At 63.7% G+C, this 17,977-nt stretch overlaps 3 protein-coding genes across 6 annotated transcripts; all 3 read left to right on the forward strand.

Annotated features, from left to right (window-relative positions):
- The first annotated feature begins 863 nt into the window (after nt 1–863).
- On the forward strand, nt 864–8,224 carry CASQ1 (calsequestrin 1). 4 transcript variants are annotated; one of them, XM_056510979.1, is made up of 13 exons: nt 864–1,519; nt 2,654–2,738; nt 3,567–3,667; nt 3,742–3,853; nt 4,712–4,785; nt 5,088–5,120; nt 5,261–5,358; nt 6,746–6,791; nt 6,905–6,956; nt 7,034–7,134; nt 7,221–7,298; nt 7,372–7,639; nt 7,704–7,787. In XM_056510979.1, exons 1-13 carry the CDS (start codon nt 1,253–1,255, stop codon nt 7,727–7,729), a joined length of 1,341 nt encoding a protein of 446 aa, XP_056366954.1. In that variant the 5' UTR covers nt 864–1,252; the 3' UTR covers nt 7,730–7,787. The 4 variants fall into 4 exon arrangements, with proteins under 4 accessions (XP_056366954.1, XP_056366955.1, XP_056366952.1 ...); XM_056510980.1 differs by lacking the exon at nt 5,088–5,120 and having other exon boundaries at nt 5,228–5,358; nt 7,372–7,576; nt 7,616–7,639; nt 7,704–7,782; XM_056510977.1 differs by lacking the exon at nt 5,088–5,120 and having other exon boundaries at nt 5,228–5,358.
- Nucleotides 7,868–8,326, forward strand: LOC130263461 (uncharacterized). The gene has a single exon (XM_056511056.1). It carries the CDS (start codon nt 7,868–7,870, stop codon nt 8,324–8,326), a length of 459 nt encoding a protein of 152 aa, XP_056367031.1.
- Nucleotides 8,327–9,660: 1,334 nt separating this feature from the next.
- Nucleotides 9,661–17,816, forward strand: PEA15 (proliferation and apoptosis adaptor protein 15). The gene is made up of 4 exons (XM_056511060.1): nt 9,661–9,775; nt 13,925–14,098; nt 15,043–15,198; nt 16,064–17,816. Exons 2-4 carry the CDS (start codon nt 13,927–13,929, stop codon nt 16,126–16,128), a joined length of 393 nt encoding a protein of 130 aa, XP_056367035.1. The 5' UTR covers nt 9,661–9,775; nt 13,925–13,926; the 3' UTR covers nt 16,129–17,816.
- The last annotated feature ends 161 nt before the right edge of the window (nt 17,817–17,977 follow it).

Raw genomic sequence — 17,977 nt, forward strand, 5'->3', positions numbered from 1 at the left:
CTCCAAATTTCTCCCCAAATCCCACCAAATTCCTCCAGTTTTCCTCCAAATTTTCCCTAAATTCCCTCCAAAATCCCCCCAGATTTCCCCCACATTTCCCCAAATCCCTCCCGAATTTCCTCCAGATTCCTCCAAAATCCCCCCAAATTCCCCCCAATCTTCCTCCAAATTCCCTCCAGATTCCTCGCAAATTTCCCTCAAATTTCCCCAAAATCCTCCCGAATTCCCCCCAAATTCCCTCCAAAATCCCCCCAAATTTCCCCAAATTCCTCCCGAATTTCCTCCAAATTCCGTCCAAATTCCCTCCAAATTCCTCCCCAAATCTCCCCCAGATTTCCCCAAATTCCGCCCAAATTCCTCCCCAAATTCCCCCAAATTTTCCTCCAAACCTCTCCCAAAATCCCCCCAAATTTCCCCCCAAATTCCTCCAATTTTCCTCCAAATTTTCCCTAAATTTCCCCCCAATGTCCCCCCGGTGTCCCCAGGGCCGGTCCCTCATTTTTAGCCCCCCCCCCGGATCCTCTTTGGGATACTTGGGGACACTTGGGGACACTTGGGGACACTTGAGGGGACAAGGGGGTGGGGCAGTGTCACCCGGGGGTGGCACCGTGTCCGTCTGTCCCGGGGGGGGTGGGGCAGCGTCACCCGGGGGTGGCACCGTGTCCGTCTGTCCCCGCCGTGTCCCCTCCCCGGGGCCGGAAGTGGCTGCGACTGTCCCCGTGTCCCCGGGGGGGTCCTGTCCGTCCTTGGCCCTGTCCCCAAGGGCGCGTGTCTGTCTGTCTGTCTGTCCCAGGATCCGTGTGTCCCCAGGGTCTGTCTGTCTGTCCCCAGGGTGTCTCTGTCCCCAGGGTCCGTGTGTCTGTCTGTCAGTCTGTCTGCCCCCCGCCTCTGTCCGTCCCTGCTCCTCCCTGGGCCCCGTCCCCGCCTGTCCGTCTGTCCCTCGCTGCCTGTGTCCATTCCCGTCCGTGTGTCCGTGTGTCCGTCTGTCCCCCAATCCTCTCCCCGTGTATCATCCCCGTGACTCGGCGTCCGTGTGTCCATCCCCGCGTCCCTGTCCCCGTGTCCCCGTGTCCGTGTGTCCATCCCCGTGTCCGTGTGTCCATCCCCGTGTCCGTGTGTCCACCCCTGTGTCCCTGTCCCCGTGTCCGTGTGTCCATCTCCTCTCCCGTGTGTCCCGGTGTCCCCCTGTCCATTCTTGTCCCCGTGTCCGTGTGTCCATCCCTCTGTCCCTGTGTCCATCCCCGTGTCCCCCATGTCCCCGCGGTGGCTCCTGTCGCTGCTGTCGCTGCTGTCGCTGCTGTCGCCGCTGTCGCCGCTGTCGCCGCTGTCGCTGCTCCCGGGGGTCCCGGGGGGGGGTCCCGGGGGGCTCCCGCCCCTCCCCCTCCCGGACGGGCGCAGCCGGGTCCTGCCCGCGACCCCCGGGACCCTCCCGGGGCTGCGGCGGCGCTTCCCGGTGCTGGCGCTGCTGGGGACGGCGGGGCGGCGGGGACAGCGGCCCGAGGAGCTGGCGGCGCTCGAGGTGGGCGCTGGGAGCACTGGGAGCACTGGGAGGGACTGGGAGGGCACTGGGAGTGGCACTGGGAACACTGGGGGTGGCACTGGGGGGACACGAGGGGACCCCGAGCTGTTTCCCGGTGCTGGCGCTGCCCCGGCGGCGCCCCGGGGACAGGAGACACCGCTCGAGCTGGACACTGGGAGCACTGGGAGCACTGGGAGGGACTGGGAGGGACTGGGAGGGACCTGGGAACACTGGGCGCGGCGCCGGGGGTGGCACTGGGGGGACACGAGGGGACCCCGAGGTGTTTCCCGGTGCTGGCGCCGCTCCGGGGACACCGGCTCGAGGAGCTGGCGGCGCTCGAGGTGGGCACTGGGAGGGACTGGGAGCACTGGGAGGGACTGGGAGCACTGGGAGGGACTGGGACGGGCACTGGGAGGGACTGGGAGCACTGGGAGGGCACTGGGAGCACTGGGAGGGCACTGGGGGTGGCACTGAGGGGACACGAGGGGACACTGAGGGGACCCCGCGGGGCTCCCGGTGCTGGGGCCGCTCCTGCGAACCGGGAGCACCGGGAGGAGCTGGCGGCGCTGGAGATGGGAACTGGGAGCACTGGGAGGGACTGGGAGGGCACTGGGGGACACTGAACGGCAGTGGGGGACACTGGGGGATACTGGGAACACTGGGAGGGACTGGGAGCACTGGGGGAGCACTGAGAGGACAAAAAGGGACACTGGGGGACACTGGGGGGGCACTGGGGGATAATGGGGGGCACTGGGGACCCCCAGGGGTGGTGGCAGGTCCCCACCATGTCCCCCCCGTGTCCCCCCGTGTCCCCCCGTGTCCCCCCGTGTCCCCCGTGTCCCCCCGTGTCCCCCCGTGTCCCCCCGTGTCCCCCGTGTCCCCCATGTCCCCCCGTGTCCCCCGTGTCCCCCATGTCCCCCCGTGTCCCCCGTGTCCCCCGTGTCCCCCGTGTCCCCCCGTGTCCCCCCGTGTCCCCCCGTGTCCCCCCGTGCCCCCCGTGTCCCCCGTGTCCCCCCGTGTCCCCACCATGTCCCCCCATGTCCCCCGTGTCCCCCGTGTCCCCCGTGTCCCCCCGTGTCCCCCCGTGTCCCCCCGTGTCCCCCCGTGTCCCCCGTGTCCCCCGTGTCCCCCCAGCTGGTCGCGCAGGCTCTGGAGCCCCGCGGGGTCGGGCTCGGCCTCGTGGACACCGAGCGGGACCCGGAGCTGGCGCGGGAATGGGGTACGGGGGGACCCCAGAGACCCCCAGAGACCCCCGGGATGGGCACAGGGACCCCCAAGTGCGTCTGAGGAACCCCATGGGACCCCCAAACCAGGTTCAGAGACTCCCAAACTGGAAACCAGCATCCCCAAATGGGACCCAGGGACCCCCAAAGGACCCTCGGACGGGGCACGGGGACCCCCAAACCGGGCACGGGGACCCCCAAACCGCTCCCAGTTCCCCCAGTCCGTTTCACAGTGCCCACCAAACCACTCCCAGTGCCCCCTAGTCTGTTCCCAGTGCCCCCCAGTCCGCTCCAGTGTCCCCCAGTCCGTTCCCAGTTCCCCCCAAACCACTCCCAGTTCCCCCAGTCCGTTCCCAGTGCCCCCCCCAGTCCGTTCCCAGTCCCAGTCCGTTCCCAGTTCCCCCAGTCCGTTCCCAGTGCCCCCCAGTCCGTTCCCAGTGCCCCCCAGTCCGTTCCCAGTTCCCCCCAAACCACTCCCAGTTCCCCCAGGCCGCTCCAGTGCCCCCAGTCCGTTCCCAGTGCTCCCAGTCCGTTCCCAGTGCCCCCAGTCCGCTCCCAGTTCCCCCCAGTCCGTTCCCAGTGCCCCCAGTCCGCTCCCAGTTCCCCCAGTCCGTTCCCAGTTCCCCCAGTCCGTTCCCAGTGCCCCCCAAACCGCTCCCAGTGCGCTCCCAGTTCCCCCCAGTCCGCTCCCAGTGCCCCCCCCCAGTCCGCTCCCAGTTCCCCCAGTCCGCTCCCAGTTCCCCCCAAATAGCTCCCAGTGCCCCCCAGTCCGCTCCCAGTGCCCCCAGTCCGCTCCCAGTGCCCCCAGCCCCCTCCCCTCGCAGGGCTGGCCGGGCCCGCCCGCCTGTTGCTGCTGCGGGGCGCGGCCGTGACCGAGTACCGGGGGGAGCTGGCGGCCGCGGAGCTGCTGCGGTTCCTGAGCCAGGTGAGACCCCCCGGGACCCCCCGAGGCGCGGGGAGACCCCCCCGGGCCCCCCCTGACCCCCCGGGCCCCCCCAGGCGCTGGGACCCCCCGTGCGGGTGGTGGCGGCGGGGCCGCAGCTGCGACACTTCGGGGACATCGAGGAGGAGCCGAAAGTCATCGGGTTCTTCCGGGGGCGGGGCTCGGAGGGTGCGCGGGACACCCGGGACACCCGGGACACCTGAGTGTCACCTGAGTGTCACCTGTGTCACCTGTGTCACATGTCACCTGTGTGTCACCTGTGTCACCCGGGACACCTGAGTGTCACCTGTGTGTCACCTGTCACCTGTGTGTGTCACCTGTGTCACCTGTGTGAGCTCACCTGTCACCTGTGTGTGTCATGTGTGTCACCTCTGTGTCACACCTGTGTCACCTGTCACACCTGTGTGTCACCTGTGTCAATTTCCAGTCCTCAATCCCAGTTCCCAATCCCCAATTCCAGTCCCAGTTCCCAGTCCCCATTTCCCAATACGTAATCCCAGTTCCCAATCCCCATTCCCATTCCCATTCCCAGTCCTCATTCCCCATTCCCATTCCCAGTTCCCATTCCCATTCCCCTTCCCAGTCTCCAATCCCAGTTCCCAGTCCCCATTCCCAGTTCCCATTCCCATTCCCATTCCCCATTCCCAGTCCCATTCCCAGTTCCCATTCCCCATTCCCATTCCCAGTTCCCATTCCCCATTCCCAGTTCCCATTCCCAGTCCCCATTCCCATTCCCAGTTCCCAGTCCCCATTCCCATTCCCAGTCCCCAATCCCAGTCCCCATTCCCCATTCCCAATTCCCAGTCCCCATTCCCAGTTCCCAGTCCCCATTCCCCATTCCCATTCCCAGTCCCCAATCCCAGTTCCCAGTCCCCATTCCCAGTTTCCATTCCCAGTCCCCAATCCCAGTTCCCAGTCCCCATTCCCATTCCCAGTCCCCAATCCCATTCCCAGTCCCCATTCCCAGTTCCCAGTCCCCATTCCCAGTTCCCATTCCCCATTCCCAGTTTCCCCATCCCCCCCCAGCTTTCCAGGCTTTCTCCTCCGCCGCCCAGCGCTTCCACCCCTCCCTCCTCTTCTTCGCCACCTTCGACCCCCAGGTGAGGGGGGGACACCGGGGGGGGGGGCTGGGTGACCCCCTGGGACCCCCAAAAAAACCCCAAAACCCCCCAAAAAACCCCAAAAAACTCCAAAAAAACCCCAAAATTCCCCCCAGGCAGCTCAGGAGTTGGGGCTGGGGCTGAACCAGGTGGATCCTGGAGCAGCCCCGGAGCTTCAGGGGTGGGAAGGGTTGGGTGACCCCCAAAAACCCCCAAAAACCCCAAAACCTCCCCAAAAAAAATTCCTAAAAAACCCCCCAAAACCCAAAATTCCCCCAAAAACCCCAAAATTCCCCCCCCAGGCAGCTCAGGAGCTGGGGCTGGGGCTGGACCAGGTGGATCCCTACGAGCCCGGGGTGACAGGGCTGGGTGACCCCCTGGGACCCCCTGAGACCCCCCAAAACCCCAAAATTCCCCCAAAAACCCCAAAATTCCCCCCCAGGCAGCTGAGGAGCTGGGGCTGGGGCTGAACCAGGTCCATCTCTACGAGCCCTTCCTGGAGCAGCCCCGGAGCTTCTGGGGGGACCCCGGGGACCCCTCGGGGGTCGCAGAGTTCCTGGGGAGCAGCAAGAGGTGGGAACGGGGGGACCCCGCCCCAAACCGGGGGGTCCCGGGGGGGGAGCAGGGAACGGCGGGGGGTGGTTGCCATGGGGACAGGGTGCTGAGAGGAGGGTTGCTATGGGGACGTGGTTGCTATGGATGGTGGTTGCTATGGGGATATGGTTGCTATGGGGACAGGGTGCTGAAAGGAGGGGGTTGCTATGGGGATGTGGTTGCTATGGGCAGTGGTTGCCATGGGGATACGGCTTCTATGGGATGTGGTTGCTATGGGGATGTGGTTGCCATGGGGATTTGGTTGCTATGGGGCTATGGCTTCTATGGGATGTGGTTGCTATGGGAGGTGGTTGCCATGGGGACAGGGTGCCGAGAGGAGGGTTGCTATGGGGATGTGGTTGCCATGGAGATTTGGTTGCTATGGGGATATGGCTTCCATGGGATGTGGTTGCTATGGGGGGTGGTTGCCACGGGGATGTGGTTTCTATGGGGACACAATATCCATGAGGATGTGGTTGCTATAGGGATTTGGTTGCTATGGGGACCAGTTGCTATGGGGACTGGTTGCCATGGGGATGGAATGTCCATGGAGAGATGGTTGCCATGGGGACAGGTTGAAGTGAGGATGGGGTTGCCATGGGGACTGGTTGCCATGGGGATGTGGCTGCTCTGGGCAGGGGGAGGTGGTTGTAAAGGCAATGTGGTTGCCATGGCAATGTGGTTGCCATGGAGATGGTTCCCATGGGTATAGGTTGCCATGGGGATGTGGTTGCTATGGAGATATGGTTGCTATGGGGATGTGGTTGCCATGGAGATGGTTCCCATGTGTATAGGTTGCCATGGGGATGTGGTTGCTATGGGGATGTGGTTGCTATGGGGATTTGGTTGCCATGGGGATCCGGTTGCCATGGTGACAGCAATCCCCCCATCTCCCCTCACCCCTTTTCCCACCTGGCCCCGCTTTGCGAGGCCCCAGCTCTGCTCGGGGGGGTCCGGGGATTCCGGGGGGGGGGTCCGGTGGTCCTGGGGGGGTCCCGGGGGGGTCCGGGGGCTGGGGGGGAGGGGTCAGGGCCCGGCCGAGCCCCCCCGAGCCGGGCAGGGTTAAGGCCGCGGGTGCTGCCGGGAGATTCCCGCGGCTTTAATCCCCCCCGGATCATCCCCCCCCCGCCGCGGCCTCAATCCCGAGGGACATCGGGGACCCTCCGCGGGGGGGGGCCCGGGGGGGCTCATCCCTGTCACCCCCTCCCCATTCCCAGCTGTTCCCAGCTGTTCTGTCCCCCCAAACTGCTGCCCCCCCCCAATTTGAGCCCCCCTCCCCAGCAGCACCGGGAGGGGGGGCAGCGGCTCCTGGGGGGGGCGCTGAAATTTGGGGGCGCCCCTCACCCCCCCCCAAACCCCCCCCCAGGGCCACTCTGCGGAAACTCAAAGCTCAGAGCGTGTCCGAGAGCTGGGTGAGTGCGGGGGGGGGGTCCCGGTGCCCCCCAAAACTCGGGGGCACTCGAGGGACACTTGGGGACACCCAGGGACCCCCCCCGGTCACTGCGACCCCCCCGTGTCCCCCCAGGAGCTGCGGGACGGGACCCACATCGTGGCGTTCGCCGAGGGGCACGACCCCGGTGAGGGGGGGCAGGAGGGGAACTGGGGGGTCCCGGGGGGGTCCCGGCCCCCCCTGAATCCCCCCGGACCCCCCCAGACGGGTTCGAGTTCCTGGAGATCCTGAGGGAGGTGGCGCAGGACAAGAGGGACGATCCCGACTTCAGCATCCTCTGGATCGACCCCGAGGAGTTCCCGATGGTACCGGAGCCGCGGGGGGAGGGGACACCCAGGGACCCCCCCGGCCCCTCCCCCCGGGGGTCTGACCCCCCTGTCCCCTCCCCCAGCTCGTCCCCTCCTGGGAGGACACTTTCGACATCGACCTGTCCCGGCCCCAGCTGGGCGTGGTCAATGGCACTGACCACGTGAGTGTCACCCAGTGTCACCCAGTGTCACCCAGTGTCACCCAGTGTCACCCAGTGTCACCCGTGTCCCCAGGCCCGCAGCGTGTGGCTGGACATGCAGGACGAGGACGATCTGCCGGGGCCTGAGGAGGTGCTGGAGTGGCTCGAGGACGTTCTGGAGGGGGACACTGGGGACACTGGGGACACTGGGGACACTGGGGACAGCGATGGTGACGATGGTGATGGAGAACATGGAGATGAAAATGATGATGAGGATGAATATGATGAAGATGATGAGGATGAAGATGATGAGGATGAAGATGATGACCATGATGACAATGAAGATGATGGCGATGACAACGGTGACAATGACAATGACTGATAATGACGACAGTGATGATGGTGACAATGACAATGACAGTGAAGACAATGATGACAATGACAACGACTGATTATGACAACGATGATAATGATGACATTGATGATGATGATGATGATGGTGACAATGATGATGATGACAATGACAATGAAGATGATGATGATGATGGCAGTGATGATGACAAAGGCAATGACGATAATAAACAATGATGATGGTGACAATGACGATGATGATGACAATGATTATGACAATGATAATGATGATGACAATTATAACCGTGATAATAATGACAATAATGATGATGATGATGATGAAAACTATGTCAATGATGATGACAATTACAGTGATGATGATGATGATGGACAATGATGATGGTGACAATGACGATGACGACGATGATGATTACAACAATGATGATAATGGTAATGACAAAGACAATTATAACAATTCTAATAATAATGACAATAATGATGATGATGATGATGATGATGATGATGATGATGATGACGATAACGATGATGATGATGATGATGATGATGATGATGATGATGACGATGATGATGATGATGATGATGATGACCAGCCCATAAAACCCCCAGGGGAGCAGGGAGTGTCCCCAGGTGAATGGGGATCCCTGGGGATGGGTGAGATCCCTGTGCGAGATCCCTGAGATCCCAGGTTGGGATCCCCCAGACAAGATTCCAAGGTGAGATCTCTGTACAAGATCCCAGTGCCAGCTCCCCATGGGACATTCCCACTGCCAGATCCCTGGGTGAGATTCCCAGTGCCAGATCCCAGTGCCAGATCCCTGCTCCAGATCTCTGTGTGGGATTCCAGTGCCAGATCCCAGTACCTGACCCCTGTGTGGGATCCCAGTGCCAGATCCCAGTGCCAGATCCCAGTGCCAGATCCCCATGTGAGATTCCCAGTACCAGATCCCTGTGTGAGATTCCCAGTGCCAGATCCCAGTGCCAGATCCCAGTACCAGATCCCTGTGCCAGATCCCTGTGTGGGATCCCAGTGCCAGATCCCTGTGCCAGATCCCAGTGTGAGATTCCCAGTACCAGATCCCTGTGTGAGATCCCAGTGTGAGATTCCCAGTGCCAGATCCCAGTACCAGATCCCAGTGCCAGATCCCCATGTGAGATTCCCAGTACCAGATCTCTGTGTGGGATTCCAGTGCCAGATCCCAGTGCCAGATCCCTGTGTGGGATCCCAGTGCCAGATCCCTGTGTGGGATCCCAATGCCAGATCCCAGTGCCAGATCCCTGCTCCAGATCTCTGTGTGGGATTCCAGTGCCAGATCCCAGTGCCAGATCCCAGTGCCAGATCCCAGTGTCAGATCCTCTGTAAAAGATCCCTGGGCGAGATCCCCTGGGTGAGATTCCCAGAGGAGATCAGCCCTGTACAAGATCCCTGGGACAGATCCCTGCGTGGGACCCCCACATGAGATCCCTGAGCCAAATTCCTGTGTGGGATCCCCTGTGAAAGATCCCTGGCTGAGATCCCTGTACAAGAACCCAGTGCCCAATTCCAGTGTGGGATCCCACTGCCAAATCCTTCTGTGGGATCCCTGTGCTGGATCCCAGTCTGGGATCCCGATTCCAGACCCCAGTGTGGGATCCCTGTGACATATCCCAGTGTGGGATCCCAAAACCACATCCCAGTGCAGGACCTCAGAGCGGGATCCCAGCTCCAGATCCCAGTTTGGAATCCCAATACCAGATCCCAGTTTGGGATCCTATTACCAGATCCCAACACCAGATCCCAGTTTGGGATCCCAACACCAGATCCCAGTTTGGGATCCCAACACCGGATCCCAGTTTGGGATCCCAACACCGGATCCCCTCCCGGGGCCGTGTGTGACAATGTCCCCCCCTTGTCCCCCCCAGCCCCGGCGCTGACACCGCGGGGACCCCAAATCTCGCCCGGGGGCTCTCGGGGAATGGGGGGGAGGGCGCGGCGGCTCCTCCCCGCTGACCCCGCCCCTCCAAGCCCCGCCCCCACCGACCCCTCCCCGTTAAGCCCCGCCCACCCCCGCTCAGAGCGGCGGCACCGAGAGCCCGAGCGGCGGCACCGGCACCGGCACCGGGAGCGGCACCGGCAGCGCCCGCGGCCGGTAAGTGCGGGTGGGGGCGGGGGGGTGGGGCAGCCCCACCGAGAGACCCCCGGGCCCACCGAGAGAGAGACCCCCGGGCCCGGGAGCGGCCCCGGCGGCCGCACCGGCACCGGATGGACCCGCGGCCGCCGCCTCCATCCGCTCCCGGGGCCGCTCCCGGGGCCGCTCCCGGGGCCGCTCCCGCCGCTCTCCGGCGGCCCCGGATCGCGGGGATGCCCCGCTCCGTGCCCCCCCCGCTCCGTGCCCCCCCCGCTCCGTGCCCCCCCCACGCGGGCAGGAAGGGGTTAACGTGCCGGTGGTCCCGGTCAGGGTCCCCCCGTGCCCCCCGTTCTGCCCCATCCCCCCCTCTCACTTCCCCTTTCGCTGCCGGGGGGGCTCGAACCCGTGACGCGATGGGGGGGGCGGGGGGGGGACACGCGGTGGCTCCCGGTCCCCACGCGGGACGCGGGACTCGCCATCCCCCCGTCCCGGTTCCCGGGGTCCCCCCCATCCCCCCCGCGGTGTCCCCATCCCCTCCGTGTCCCCCCCCGTGGGTGCCACCCGCCCGTCCCGTCCCCTCGGTGCCTCCCAGTGCTCCCAGTGCTCCCAGTGCCCAATCCCAGTGCTCCCAGTGCTCCCAGTGCTCCCAGTACCAGCGATGCCGCCGCATCCCCCGGGACGGGACGGGGCGTGACCCCCCCGGGCTGTGGGGACATCAAAGCGGATTTTTTTTTTTTTTTTTTTTTTTTGGGGGGGGGCACGCGCGTGGGGAGGGGGCGCGTGAGGAGGTCACGCGCATCCGGCGGGGACCAAACTGGTCCCGAACTGGTCCCGAACTGGTCCCGAACTGGGCCTGGGGAGGCGCCGCCGCTTCCGCGTCTCGGCTCCGGGACGGGGCGGGGGCCCGGGAAAGGGACCGGGAATTGGGGGGGTGGTCCCGGGAATCATCGCCCCCCGCCCCACGGAGCGGCCGCGCGTGGGGAAACCGAGCCGCGATCGGGCTGGGGGGGGAAAGGATCGCGGCCAGATGTGCCCCAGCTGCGCCCCAGATGTGCCCCAGAGGTGCGGCCGCGGGGATGCTGCGCCGGACTCGCGCGACACGGGGGACACGCGGGGCGGGACGGGGGGGACACAGCGTGGGGCAGGGAGGGGACACGGGGGACACGCGGGGGGCCGGAGCCGAGTCCGTGGGGCTGGAGCCGAGTCCGTGGGGCCGGGCTGTGGGGTCAAGGCCGTGTCCGTGGGGCCGGACAGTGTCCGGGGGCAGAACTGTGGGGTTGGACAGTGGAGTTGGGGCCGTGTCCGTGGGGTCAGCGCCGTGTCCGTGGGGCTGGACATTGTCCGTGGGGCCGGACAGTGGGGTCTGGGTTGGACAGTGGGTCAGGGCCGTGTCCGTGGGGTCAGGGCCGTGTCCATGGGGCCGGGCAGTGGGTCAGGGCCGTGTCCGTGGGGTCAGGGCTGTGTCCGTGGGGTCAGGGCCGTGTCCGTGGGGCCGGACAGTGGGGTCTGGGTTGGACAGTGGGTCAGGGCCGTGTCCGTGGGGTCAGGGCCGTGTCCGTGGGGCCGCAGCCGTGACTCGCATTCCGGGGGGGCCCGGGGGGGGCCGAGGCGGCCGCGCCGCTCCCCGAGCCACAAAGGGCCCCTTGTCCCCACGCTGCGTGGGGGGGCCCGTGGGGGACCCTCCCCCCGCGTCCCGCTCTCCCCACCCACCCCAAAAACACGCGGAGGGGGGGTGAGCATGGGTGGGGGGGGGCAGACCCCCCGGGGGACACCAAAGCAGGAAGGGACCGTCCCACGCGTGTCCTGGCCCCCCACCCGGACCGGGACGAACCCCCCGAGCCCCGCTGAACGGGGCCCCGCGCGGCCCCGCCCCTCGTGAATATTCATGAGGCGCTTTGCATGAGAAACGTGAATGGGGCGGGGGGTCCCACGGGTGGGGGGGGGGGGGGTCCCGCTATTCCCCGCGCGGGGGGGGCCGGGCCGGGCCTGGGAACGCGGGTGGGGCCGTGGGGGGGTCCCGGTCCCCGCCCCCCCCCCGGAAGGCCCCGTGTCCGGCCGGGGCTGAGTCATCGGCGCCTTAAAGGGGCCGCGCGCTCGGACACGCGGGGGGAGGGGCAGGGTTCGTGCGTGGGGGGAGTGTTTTTGGGTGGGGGGAGGGGTTGTTATCGGAGAGGAGCGTGGGGGGGACGCGTCTGTGCGTGGGGGGAGCGTCTGTTCCTCGGGGGGGCGTGGGCGGGGTGTCGATGGGGGGGGGGGGTCTCACGTGTGTGTGTGTGGGGGGGGGAGGGGTTGTTTACCGAGCGCAGTCACGAGTGGGGGGGTCTGGAGTGGGGGGAGGGGGGGCGTTGTTTACGGGACAGCGACAGTCCCCGCGTGTGACACCCCCGCGCGTGGCCCGGGGGTTTTTGGGGGGGGGGGCGTCCCGAAAAGGTGCGAGGGGGGTGGGGGGGGAAGGGGCAGGCGGGTGATGCGTTGCCGTGGCAACCGCATCCCCGCGTGGGAGGCGGCGTCGCCATGGCAACGGGGAGAGGCGGGAGAGGGGGGACAGTGAGAGTGACCCCCCCCCCCAAAAAACACGGGTGAGACCCCCCACGGAGCGGGGGGAGGGGGGGTCAGGAATTTGGGGAGGGGTCAGGAATTTGGGGAGGGGTCAGGAATTTGGGGAGAGGGTCAGGAATTTGGGGAGGGGTCAGGAATTTGGGGAGGGGTCAGGAATTTGGGGAGGGGGTCAGGAATTTGGGGGGGTCAGTGAATTTGGGGGGGGGTCAGTGTGAATTTGGGGGGGTCAGTGTGAATTTGGGGGGTCAGTGAATTTGGGGGGGTCAGTGAATTTGGGGGGGGTCAGTGTGAATTTGGGGGGGTCAGTGTGAATTTAGGGGGGGTAAGTGAATTGGGGGAGGGGTCAGGAATTTGGGGTGTGAGAAGGGGGGTCAGTGAATTTGGGGGGTCAGTGAATTTGGGGGGTCAGTGTGAATTTGGGGGGGGTCAGTGTGAATTGGGGGAGGGGTCAGTGAATTTGCGGGGGTGTCAGTGAATTTGGGGTCAGTGAATTTGGGGGGTCAGTGTGAATTTGGGGGTCAGTGTGAATTTGGGGGGTCAGTGAATTTGGGGGTCAGTGTGAATTTGGGGGGGGGTCAGTGTGAATTTGGGGGGGGTCAGTGAATTTGGGGGGTCAGTGAATTTGGGGGGTCAGTGAATTTGGGGTGCCGGTGCCAGGACTGTCCCCACCTCCCCGCCCCAAGGGGGGTTCGGGGGGGTCCGCCCGAGCCCCCCCGCGCTGGGGGGGAGGGGATGAGGGGAGGGGGACACGGAGCTCGGTCCCTGTCACGTCCCGTGAGTGTCACGTGAGTCACGGGCGGGGCTGGGCTGGCACCGGGACCGAGCCCGAGGGGACAGCGGGGCTGGGGCTGGGGACACTCGTGACACCAGTGGGGACAGTCGTGACTTGGATGGCTGGTGGCACTGGTGACACTGGTGGCACTGGTGGCACTGGTGACTGAGCCTGGGGACACTGGTGACACCAGTGGGTGAGTCCCCTGTCACTCGTGACACGCGTGGCTGAGAGCAGGACTCATGTCACACACGGCTGTGTCCCGTGTCACACATGTCACACATGTCACACATGTCACACATGTCACACATGTCACACACGGCCGTGTCCCATCCCCCACGCCACCCCAGTCCCATGTCCCCCATGTCCTGTGTGTCCCTTGTCCCCAGCCGAGTCCTGTCCCTCACGACACCTGTGTCCCTTCAGCCGTGTCCCAGTCCTGTGCTCCTGCTGTCCCTGTCCCTGTCCCTGTCCCTGTCCCTGTCCCTGTCCCAGTCCCTGTCCCTGTCCCTGTCCCAGTCCCGTGTCCCCCAAGTCCTTCATGTCATCCTTGTCCCCACATCCTCCAAGTCCTGTGTCACTCATGTCCCCAAAGTGTCCCCATACACCATGTCCCCTGTCCCTGCTGTCCCTGTCCCTGCTGTCCCTGCTGTCCCTGCTGTCCCTGTCCCCTCTGCTGTCCCTGCTGTCCCTGCTGTCCCCGCTGTCCCTGTCCCTGCTGTCCCTGTCCCTGCCGTCCCCGCTGTCCCTGTCCCTGCTGTCCCCGCTCTGCTGTCCCCGCTGTCCCTGATGTCCCTGTCCCTGTCCCCGCTGTCCCTGATGTCCCTGTCCCGCCCCAGCCATGGCCGAGTACCGCACTCTGCTGGAGGAGCTGGCCCAGAACATCACAGCCGAGGACCTGGAGCAGCTCAAGTCCGCGTGTCGCGAGGACATCCCCAGCGGGGAGGGGGACGCCATCGCCACCGGCCACCACTGGTTCGCCTTCCTGGAGCGCCACAGCAAGCTGGACCGAGGTGGGAGCCGGGACACCCCGTGCCACCGGCACTGTCCCCTCCCCCGCCCCGGGGCTGCTCCAGCCCTGGGCTGTCCCGTCCCTGTCCCCTGTCCCTGTCCCCTGTCCCCATCCCTGGCCCTTGTCCCTGTCCCCATCCCTGTCCCTGTCCCCTGTCCCCATCCCTGTCCCTTGTCCCTGTCCCCTGTCCCTTGTCCCCCGTCCCAATCCCTGTCCCTGTCCCATAGCTGTCCCCTGTCCCTGTCCCGTTCCCCATCCCTGTCCCTGTCATGGCTCCTCTCTCCCAGTCCCTGTCCCTATTTCCTATCTCGTCCCCACCCTCATCCTGTCCCTGTCCCCTCTCCCCATCCCGTCCCTCTTGTCCCTGTCCTGTCCCTCCCATCTCTATCCTGTCCCCCTTCCTTGTCCCCGTTTCCATCCTGTCCCTGTCCCCATTCCCATCCTTGTCCCCATCTCCATCCTGTCCCTGTCCCTGTCCCCATCCTGTCCCTGTCCCTATCCTGTCACCATCCCTGTCCCCACCCTTGTCCCCATCCCTGCCCCTGTCCCCATCCTGTCCCTCCCCTGTCCCTGTCCCTGTCCCATCCTGTCACCATCGCTGTCCATCCCTTGTCCCCATCCCCATCATTGTCCCTGTCCCATCACTGCCCCTGTCCCCATCCTGTCCCTGTCCCTCTCCTGTCCCTGTCCCCACCCTTATCCCCACCCCCGCCCGTCTCCATCCTGTCCCCACCCCGTCCCCGTCCCCACCCTTGTCCCCGTCCCCATCCCCATCCCCACCCTTGTCCCCACCCCGTCCCTGTCCCCACCCCGCCCCCTCTGGGCCCCGGCGGCCGCAGCGCGGGTGGCCCGAGCCCAGCACGTGTCCCGTGTGTGTCCCCGTGTGTGTGTCCCGTGTGTGTCCCCGCGTGTCCCCGCGTGTCCCCGCGTGTCCCGTTGCCGCAGACAACCTGTCGTACATCGAGCACATCTTCGAGATCTCGCGGCGCCCGGACCTGCTGACCAAGGTGGTTCAGTACCGCACGCAGGTGCTCAAGATCTCGGAGGAGGACGAGGTGGACACCAAGCTGACGCGCATCCCCAGCGCCAAGAAGTACAAGGGTGAGACCCCCCAAAAAACGGGGGGCGGGGGGGGAGATACAGAGGGTGGGGACACTCGGGGACAGGGACAGACAGGGTGGGGACACTCAGGGACAGGGACCCCTAAATTTGGGACATGGAACCGCAGGGACCCTCATTGTTCCCAGGGCAGGGACAGAGAACCCCCCCTCCAAAAAAATGGGGACAGCGACAGCGGTGAGGGGGGCAGAGAGGGTGGGGACAGAGAGGGACAGACGGGTTGGGGACACTCGGGGACAGGGACAGACAGGGTGTGGACCCCCAGGGACAGACAGGGGGGGGACAGACAGAGGGGAACACTCGGGGATGGGGACAGACAGGGTGGGGACACTCGGGAACGGGCACCCCTAAATTTGGGACATGGACCCTCTTTGTTCCCAGGGCAGGGACAGAGACCCCCCCCCAAAAAAAGGGTTGGGGACCCCCAAAATAGAGACAGAGACCCCCCCACAATTATCCCAGGGCAGGGACAGAGACCCCCCCCAAAAAACAAAGGGTTGGGGACCCCCAGGAAAGGTTGAGGACCCCCAAAAATGGAACAGGGAACCCCCCTAATTATCCCAGGGTGGGGATAGAGACCCCCAGGATGGAAAAGATCCCCCCAGGCTGGGATGGGACCCCCAAAATAGAGACAGGGACCCCCCTAATTATCTCAAGGTAGGGACAGAGACCCCTCCCCAAAAAAAGGGTTTGGGACCTCCAGGCTGGGATGGGACCCCTAAAAACGGAACAGGGACCCCCCAGGACCCCCAGGGTGATAAAAGCCCCCCCAGGTGGGATTGGGGACCCTGTGTGGGGGAGGGGCGCGCCCCCAGCCCCCCTGACCCCCCCGTGTCCCCCCCCCCAGACATCATCCGGCAGCCCTCGGAGGAGGAGATCATCAAACTGGCCCCTCCCCCGAAAAAGGCCTGAGCAGGAGGAGCAGCCCCCCAAAAACCCCCGAGCCCCCTCCCCAAATTCCAGCCCTGGGGGAGGGGGGGAGGGGCACCCGCAGCGTCTTAAACCCCCTCCCAAAAAAATGGGGGAGGGGGATTTGGGGGAGGGGCAATTCCCCAATTTGGGACCCCACCCCAAAAATGGCTCGATTGGGGGAGGGGAGGAATTGGGTGAGTTGAGGGGGGAGGGGCATAAAAAATGGGACCACCCCTCCCCCCCCCACATCACAATTTGGGGGGGTTGAAATTATTGGGGACCCCCCCCCCAAATTCTAAATTTTGGGGTCACTTGAGCCCCCAACCCAAATTTTGGGGGGGGTCACACCAGGACCCCCAACACCCCAATTTTGGGGGGGTCAGAGATATTTTGAGACCCCTGACCCCAATTTTGGGGGGGTCACAAGCACCAGGACCCCCCCAAATTTTGGGGGGGGGGGGTCACAGGAAGGTTGGGGGAGGTCAGGAGGGTGCTGAGGTCAGGATTGATTTTTTGGGGGGGGGGGGACACCCCAAAACCCCCCCAGGGGCTGCAGCAGGAGGGGACAAGGAGGTGACAAAAAGGAGGGGGAGGGGCAGTGAGTGGTGACCCCCCAAAATTGGGGGAAAAAAAACCCAAAATTGAGGAAAAAAAACAAACAAAAATTCAATTTTTTGGGGTGGGGGAAGAAGTGGTGACCCCCAAAATTGTGGGAAAATCCATCAAAATTAAGAAAAAACCCCAAAATTTCAATTTTTTGGGGGTGGGGCAGAAAGTGGGACCCCCCTAAAATTGGGGAAAAAATCCCCCCAAAATTCCTATTTTTGGGGGGATGGGCAGCAAGAAAAAACCCCTAAAACTTGGGGGAAAACCCCCAAAATTTCCATTTTTTCAGGGGGGCCCCCCCAGTAATTTATGAGGGGGGGGGAACCCCTCCCCCAGTACCCAACTGGGAGGGAGGAGCCCCCAAACTGGGCGGGGTGGGGGAGGGGATTTTGGGGGGGGGGGTTCAGGTTTAGTTACTAACCCGGGGTGGGGGAGGGGGATGCAGCAGAGTTAATTAAATGTTAATTAATTAATATATTTTATTTAATAAAAGCTAAAACCCGCAGCAGCCACCGGCTCGTGTGTCCCCTCCCCCCCTCCCCAAATTTTTCCCTCTGCCCCTCCCCCCACCCACATTCTCCCCTCCCCCCCCCAGTGTTTATTTATTGTCCCCAACCCCAAGAATGTCCCCAAATCTTTGTGAAAAACGCTGGATTTGGTGAAAAATCGACTGTTTTTGACCCCCCAAAAAATTCCCTCCCCCTCCCCCCACCACAAAAAAAAAAAAAAAAAAAAAAATTCCCACCCCTCCCCCCCCAGACCGTGCTGACTGTGTATTGATAAAGATGGAAAAAAGTTGTTCTGTTCGAGGGTTTTTGGGGGAAAATCTGGGGAAAATGGGGAAAAAAATAAATGGGGGAGGGGTGGGGGGGTGGGGTAAAAATTTTGGGGAGTCCTGGGCTCGTTGAGTCGGTTTTTATTGCATTTATATAGAATATATATCCCAACTTTTACAGCTCTGCCAGGGACAACTCCCAGGCCCATTTGGTTTTTTTTTTAATACAATATAAAATTAGGCCTCTAAACAGGGAAATTTTGGGGGTTTTCCCCCCAAAAAACCCCCCTGAACCCCTCCCCCCCCCGAGAAAAAAAGGGAAATGTTGGTTTTTTTTTGTTTTGTTTTTTTTTTTTGGGGGGGTTTTGGGGTTTTTTAGGGGGGTAAAAGGGGCCAAACCAAGTGCAAATTGTGGCTATGTACAGAGGGAGGGAGAGCCCCCAGGGAAATGGGGAAAAATGAGGAAAA

This window comes from Oenanthe melanoleuca, chromosome 25 (assembly GCF_029582105.1).
Source record: "Oenanthe melanoleuca isolate GR-GAL-2019-014 chromosome 25, OMel1.0, whole genome shotgun sequence".
NCBI classification, from domain to species: Eukaryota; Metazoa; Chordata; class Aves; order Passeriformes; family Muscicapidae; genus Oenanthe; species Oenanthe melanoleuca.

Excerpts from the sequence above, each read along its gene's own strand:
- CASQ1 (XM_056510979.1), top strand. The coding sequence starts at position 1,253 with ATGTCCCCGCGGTGGCTCCTGTCGCTGCTGTCGCTGCTGTCGCTGCTG. Across the intron at positions 3,668-3,741 it reads TGCTGCGGTTCCTGAGCCAG|GCGCTGGGACCCCCCGTGCG; the intron begins GTGAGACCCCCC and ends GGGCCCCCCCAG. Across the intron at positions 5,359-6,745 it reads TTCCTGGGGAGCAGCAAGAG|GGCCACTCTGCGGAAACTCA; the intron begins GTGGGAACGGGG and ends ACCCCCCCCCAG.
- LOC130263461 (XM_056511056.1), top strand. The coding sequence starts at position 7,868 with ATGGTGACAATGACGATGATGATGACAATGATTATGACAATGATAATG.
- PEA15 (XM_056511060.1), top strand. The coding sequence starts at position 13,927 with ATGGCCGAGTACCGCACTCTGCTGGAGGAGCTGGCCCAGAACATCACA. Across the intron at positions 14,099-15,042 it reads CCACAGCAAGCTGGACCGAG|ACAACCTGTCGTACATCGAG; the intron begins GTGGGAGCCGGG and ends CCGTTGCCGCAG. Across the intron at positions 15,199-16,063 it reads CAGCGCCAAGAAGTACAAGG|ACATCATCCGGCAGCCCTCG; the intron begins GTGAGACCCCCC and ends CCCCCCCCCCAG.